Here is a 7,500-nt window from a genome sequence, read left to right on the forward strand (position 1 = left end):
TGTGTGTGTGTGTGTGTGTGCGTGCTGGTGTCTAGTTCCCCTTGTAGGATAAATGCAGAGCACGATAACCTCTTCGAATGGTGCGATGGTCTTGTAGCTTTTTCATTCATGTGCCGCTTCATGTGCATAGATACCCACACACACCTACTGATACCAAACACACAAACACACGTACACACACACACACACAAACACATACGCAGCTACCCCACCCTTTCCCCCTCATACACACACACAAACATACATATACAGATACCCCACCATCTCACCCACAGAGAAACACTCACACAGATACCCCACCATCTGTCACACACACAGATACTCAACCATCTAGCACACGCACACACACACACACACCCTGAATGTCCCATATGGGATTAATAAATGACCATCTTATCTTATTTGAGACCCAGGGCAAAGAGACAGCCAGGTCACCTCTGTGCGGTCAATCAACTCTATCAAATGCTCCTCAAACACATTCAAGCTTGCTCATTCGCAGCGTAAAACATAACAACATAAAGTAATGGAACGCCACACTGTTGTAGGACATGACAATGAGAAACAGTAACGCACAGAGCAGTACACTCAAGAGACAGGCAGGGTGCGGGCGGTGTGGTTTCTTACCCGTCGCGGTCCGTTACTCTTCAGCTCAAACACGTCCATCGTGTAGTTGACCCTTCGGCCATAGTGGTCGAACTGGACATTACCTGTTAATCCCTGCATCCGCACCTGGGGGCGGGGCAGAGGAGGAGGAGAATCAGTGAAACAATACATTGAGGTGAAGGTAAAGAGCTTCTTGAGGTCCTTCTCATTTTTTCTCGCACCCCTTCAGTGCAAACTTGTGCAGATGCACACAAACAAACGCACACACCGATCTCTTGGGGTGAAGCAGATGATAATGCCTTGTTGCAGAGGTGTGGTGCCCTCGGTGGGTGTTGGTCACCTAAAGGATTAGTATATTTGCTTTGAGCCTCTTCAAGAAGAAACCTTCAAAGAGACATGCGGGGCTATCTTCAGGATTTGTGACCTCAAAAACGCCAGGGTTGATGCTTCAGTCCCTCGGCCCATTCACCAATGACGTGTCAAAGTCTCACAACAAGTTTTTCTCTCGTTTTTTTTTCCGTCCTTTCTTCGTTTTGCCCACAAGCCCTGCGCCAAACTCATTAACGACCTCGTTAATTAGTACAACCTTCAACCAGAAGACTGGGGGAACTAATTAGAGAAGTCAGCTGTTGTGGTGTTTATTTGGTCTGAAAAAAACCCAAGCAGGAAAACAACCAGCATCTGTACCTGCTGGAACTCCTTGGCTGATAGTTAAGGGACCACAGTTCTGTGGCTGCTCCCCCTCCCCCTGTACAAACACACTCCATCATGCTCTCTCATGATCTCCTCAAATGTGACATTTGCACACTGTGCGTGTGTATACTGGATAGTGTACACTGGTGTACAAAACAGCTGGGAACTTTAACTCTTTGATCACACTGCCAATAAAAGTGCAGAAATGTCCCAAAAAATTGCTGATAAAGCCAGTGAACCCAAAACAAGGGTATGTGGTAATTTGGTGGTAATTTGTCTTTTATACTCGTCAAAGTCTATGCCAATCTATGCAATTTTACTGAAATAAGTCCCCAATTTAGAAGAAAAAGGGGTAAATTCCTATGCGGCCTCCGAGAGAAAGTTGAGCTCTTCAGACACTAATAGTATAACGCCACGGTGTGTGCATATGGTGTAGCGCCGTCTGACCAGCGATGTCTTTCACACCCGAGTCCGAGGGTAAGGCTTCCTGGACACATATTGAATAACGCTCCAGTGTGTGTGGATGGCGGAGCTCCAATGTAGCAGTATGTGAGCAATGTGTTTAATGTCCACTTCTGAATAAGGGTTAGGCTTCCCAGACACCAGTGAAACGCTACGGTGTAACGCATTTATCGCTCATACACAACAACGGTATTCTGAAATGACAAATTGATTGGTCACAAAAGTATCAGAAAGTTGGTGTGGGTCATAATCCACGCCAGGGGGGATAATCCTCCCCCCCCCCCCCCCCCTTTCCTAAATTCTCAAAAAAATAATAATCGTAGGCCTATAGTGTTGAATTTAAGGTGAAACGGTGGGTTCACTGGTTCTTTAAGGCTGCGCCTTCGGTTATCGGCTCATATGCTAACATAAAGTGAAACGTTATAGAATGAGTCGACCTCATTAAAAAAAATTAATAAAAAAATACACTATGTTCACTTTGTTTCTTAACTTTTTTAAAACCTTTCCATCGGGTGTGTGTTTAATGGAGGGCAGCATCGATGTTTCCAGCGATACCTACACTGCCTGTTCTTAATGAGGACCTCATTGAAGGCATCTACATCGCTCACAGCACACATAAAGGAAACTCAGGTACAAAAGGTGAACAAGACCAACCACATAAGTCTTGGCTGGACACAGAGGAAACACACTACCAGGGGAAATCCCTTAATCACACTGGACAAGACAGAGAGCACAAAATTGCATTATCGGTCTTCTAACTGGATTGACCGTCTGCACTCGCGACCAAAGCTTTTACTAAATTTGAAATAAACCGCAGAGGGGTGATGGAAGACAAACATCCAAGTTTGCTTCCCCTTAATGTCTTTAGGCAAACGGTTACAGCACAGAGACACGATCCTGTCCAATATGCATTTGAATTCTTTCGGCATTCTCCTAGTAATTTGTCTTGATCAGTCATATCTGAAACCATTTTCCCCTATTGCTTTTTTCATGATCTCAATTTGCCTCCTTCCTGTCCCCACAACTCCAACTCCAAATACCAGGGCTACCAGGCCCCACCTGTTTGAGGGTTAGATCCAGGGCTACCAGGCCCCACCTGTTTGAGGGTTAGATCCAGGGCTACCAGGCCCCACCTGTTTGAGGGTTAGATCCAGGGCTACCAGGCCCCACCTGTTTGAGGGTTAGATCCAGGGCTACCAGGCCCCACCTGTTTGAGGGTTAGATCCAGGGCTACCAGGCCCCACCTGTTTGAGGGTTAGCTCCAGGGCTACCAGGCCCCACCTGTTTGAGGGTTAGATCCAGGGCTACCAGGCCCCACCTGTTTGAGGGTTAGATCCAGGGCTACCAGGCCCCACCTGTTTGAGGGTTAGATCCAGGGCTACCAGGCCCCACCTGTTTGAGGGTTAGATCCAGGGCTACCAGGCCCCACCTGTTTGAGGGTTAGATCCAGGGCTACCAGACCCCACCTGTTTGAGGGTTAGATCCAGGGCTACCAGGCCCCACCTGTTTGAGGGTTAGCTCCAGGGCTACCAAGCATCACCTGTTTGAGGGTTAGCTCCAGGGCTACCAAGCATCCCCTGCTTTAGGGTCAGCACCAGGGCTACTAAGCATCACCAGTTTGAGGGTTTAGCTCCAGGGCTACCAAGCATCCCCTACTTTAGGGTTAGCACCAGGGCTACCAAGCATCCCCTGCTTTAGGGTTCCGTAATGAACACATTTCAAGTGATGACTTGTCCATCTGTTTAAATCATAACTGTGAAATCAAGACATCACAACGTGTTTTTTCTAGAGCTATTCACTAAGCTGTTATCCTTTTCCCGAAAAGTCACAATACAGCTATTGTGCCTGCATGTGTACAAAGAGTATCTTCAAGTGTAACCAGTGCTAGAGTCAGACACTACAGTTTGTACCATCAGGATTTGGGATTTTGAGGGTCTGCTCGTGTTGATTAGCTAGCCTCCCCTGTTTGAGTGGTTTGCTCTGAGTTGACTAGCAAGCCTCATCTGTTTGAGGGTTCGCTCCATGTCCATTAGCTAGCCTCACCTGTTTGAGGGTTCGCTCCATGTTCACTAGCAAGCCTCACCGGTTTGAGGAGTTCGCTCCATGTTCACTAGCAAGCCTCACCTGTTTGAGGGGTTCGCTCCATGTTCATTAGCAAGCCTCACCTGTTTGAGGGTTCGCTCCATGTTCATTAGCAAGCCTCACCTGTTTGAGGGTTCGCTCCATGTTCATTAGCAAGCCTCACCTGTTTGAGGGGTTCGCTCCATGTTCATTAGCAAGCCTCACCTGTTTGAGGGTTCGCTCCATGTTCATTAGCTAGCCTCACCTGTTTGAGGGGTTCGCTCCATGTTCATTAGCTAGCCTCACCTGTTTGAGGGTTCTCTCCATGTCGAGCCCCTGGTTCCAGGGGGCGGCAGGGTTGGCCAGACATTCGCCGGCGTTGCCCCGCCGGGAGAGGTCCACTTTCTGCCGCCGCAAAATCCGGAACGCCTCCGCCATCACCATCACTCCGTCGTAAGTCAGCGCAGACGTGTACTTCACGGGACGAGAAGTGGCTGATTAATTCACAGATAACTGGGGGGTCCGAGGGGTACTGTTTACATGCAGGCAGGATTTTCTGTTAAGTTATTTTGATTTTATTCAAAGCCACTTCAAACGATCCCAGCATTAAGCCACATTCACAAACAACTGAGGACGCTAGAGTAGCTTCCGGGATCCAGAAACAGGAGGCTCTCTTTAAATAATAATAGTCAAGTGTTTATGAGTGCGCAAATTCGTTTTATGTTCACCATTTTCCGTCAGATATCCCTTGAAGGGAAAAAAACAAGCTGTAACTAACTCAATTTAGCCTCCCCCTTTTTTTCTCCCGTTTTGATCATGTTGTTTATTTTTTCAGGTGATAAATGACTCATCAAATGCTTAAATTAAGCCTTAGGGAGAGCTTAGCTGGTCTCTGGTGGAATTCAGCTTATTGAAATCTGCTCTCTCTCTGATTGGTGCGAAATCTCTCCACCTGGCGCAAATTTTAGATTGCAATTGCAATCAGCTACGTCTGCCCTCCCCGCGGAGAGACAGGGGGCCCTGTGAGGACGACTCACACTTCAATAGGTTGCTGTTTGATTCTTCTCCTCAAGGCGATCTCTTTAATAGAATGAAAGAGGGGATGGAGGGGCAGGAGCACTGCTCATTTAAAAATAATACACAAGTGCTGTTGGGCAGATGTGCCTGAACAAACGTTGTAACATGATGGATCCAAACCTTTGATTGCTATTGTATATGTGTTATTTTATTTTAAGTGCTCACACACAAATCCATACAATTGGACCCGAGGAAATAGAATGGCAAAACCCATGAACTGGAAAAACAGGATAAAGAAAGTGGAAAAACAAACACGGCTGCTTTTGATTAATTGAGAATACAATTCCAGGCGATATGCAGTCACAGACCCGTCAGAGATGCAGTGAAACAGAAATATGCTAATACTGTGTGTTTCAACAAACAAGATGACATTTACAGAAAGTTCTGTGTGCTGTGACTGCTGACTGAATAGGGCAGTCAACTGGTACTCGCCTCAAAATGCCAGCCCGGTACAAACTCTGCTGGCCTGGTGTCCCTTTAAACCTAGCATTGATGTCACGGACTGCGATCTCTGCGCTTAAATTGTGAATCTTAATTCAACCAGGCCTACCTTCCGGGAGAATGGAGGGATCTTGAAAGAGAAAAGCAAGAGCGAGAGCGAGAGAGAAGGAGGAGCAAGAGAGAGAGAGAGAGAGAGTGCAAATGGGAATGTCGGAGGGGCAGTCGAGGGATAATAAAGTGACTATTTCGGCCAAACAGTGGAGCAGCCTAACATTAATTATCCCAGCCAGCAAGGAGTTCATTAAGCCGCCCCTCACCTCCCCCTCCCTCCCTCCCACCCTTCCTCCCCCTCTCCCCCCTCTCCCCAGCTGGATGGGATCCTTTTCATTAGTCTACTTCCTACCACGTCATTATGGCTCTCTGTGGGGGTCAACGCACACTTTACTCCCGCCATGGACCCTCCGAAAGAAAGGCTGCAGGTTGCACTGCCCCACACACCCCTAGACCCACTCTTACACACACACAGCCTCTCTCTTCTAGATTACCAACACATCAATTAAGTCAACTTGCCAAGTCACTAACTAGCTTCTCTAGAGAGGGGAAACTCATTATATTTAAAGCTGAGAATATTTAACTTAATCTGGCCGTGGTTCCAGATTAAGTTAAATGATATAGTCAAACCCCTTAATAACAATACAGTTTCATAGGGCAAGGCCACAATTCACACAGAATTAAACTCTAATCCAGCCCCCGACATGGAGTTCGGCCAACAAATAAGCTAAAGCCCTTGGGGCGAGAACACTATAGCAAGGTTTGCTCAAGGTTGCGAGGGGTCTACTATTTGCATTGTACAACAGTTAAGCTATAAAGTTATATAAGGTCATGAGTCGGTAGCCTATGGCATAAACATTGAACATAATATGATCCAAATGGTGAAACAAGGGTATATAAATATTAATGTCCATACAGTACATCCTTTATGTCACAGGCACCTTCAAATTGATTGCGAGGTGAACCAAAAAGCCTGCATAGACTGGCTAGGTTTGAAGTGATGTGATTCTGACAGCAACATTCTGTTCCAGGTAACAGCAGGCTTTCACTGGTAAGCAGGGCAAGATGGGATCAAGCACATCACACTCACAATATAAGTATGGACAGACAAAGGCATGACTCCCTGTCATCGCTCTGTCATTAATGAGCAGGTAGGGTTAAGGCATCCAAGCCCATCCCCACTGATAGAAGAGAGGCAGACAGTTTGGTTCAAGCCCAGAGCTGTTTGGATGGGAGTCAAACACCCTAACCACTCACTAGACAGCACATCCTGCAGGTTTCAGTCCAAGGTATTTTCCAACTCCCGCACACACGAATGAACATCCACACACATACACACAAACAATCCTCAATGTCCCTCCATCAAAAACTCCACTTTCCACCTCACTGCTTTCCACTTCTCCATTCTTTTGGACACTTACATTTTCTCCAAACGTGCGAAACCCTTTCCTGGCCCTGCCAACTGGCATCTCAAATCCGCGTTGTCGCAGCGTGTCCGGACTAAACCAGAAAACAACGGCGAAACCCTCAAGTCCAAGCAAATGTAGAAAAGCATGAAAAATTGGTCAGTCTGACTAGAGGTGGACAGGAGGCCGCACAGAGCGGAACGCATTACAGTGATAACACACCCTCCCATTGGCAGTTCGGGGTCGCTATTGGAACGGTGAAAAAGGCAGCGTGACGATCAGACAGAATAGTCAAAAACACAAACAATAAAAAAATAAAAAGATTGAGCTGTCCTTGTTCAGAGTTCAGATGTTTCAGTTCACGTTCGTTCTCAGTTCATCCTCAGCAGGGTGGGGCAGACATTTTGGCAAAAAATAAACAATAAACCATAATAAATGCGTGACTCAGTTGCGGTGCCTGCTGCCAGCTCCATGTTGTTTACTGGGTGATACTCGTGCCCAGGGCTTTGAAATCAGGGCAAACACAACACAAGCAGACAAGAAGACAAACAGCCTCTATGCAAGCAGGCCGATCTCTTATTCTACACAGAAATGTAGATTTAAACCCCCAGTTTTCAGCTACAGATAGCCTTCTGTCAAGTGACTCCGGCCGGACCCACCCAGCTGACCCGGCTGACTGGCTCCATAATGTACATTGATATCCGCC

General features: G+C 46.9%; 1 protein-coding gene across 2 annotated transcripts in view; it reads right to left on the minus strand.

Moving 5' to 3' along the window:
* Window positions 1–7,500, minus strand: part of gria4b (glutamate receptor, ionotropic, AMPA 4b) — a 68,743-nt gene that overhangs the window by 12,212 nt on the left and 49,031 nt on the right. For both annotated transcript variants that reach the window (XM_060056988.1, XM_060056989.1), the window contains exons 7-8: window positions 4,126–4,293; window positions 625–729 (exon numbers count right to left, since the gene is read on the minus strand). In XM_060056988.1, the coding sequence (XP_059912971.1) occupies window positions 625–729; window positions 4,126–4,293 (273 nt within the window). The remainder of the gene's footprint in view (window positions 1–624; window positions 730–4,125; window positions 4,294–7,500) is intronic.

This window comes from Gadus macrocephalus, chromosome 7 (genome assembly GCF_031168955.1).
Source record: "Gadus macrocephalus chromosome 7, ASM3116895v1".
Taxonomy (NCBI): Eukaryota; Metazoa; Chordata; class Actinopteri; order Gadiformes; family Gadidae; genus Gadus; species Gadus macrocephalus.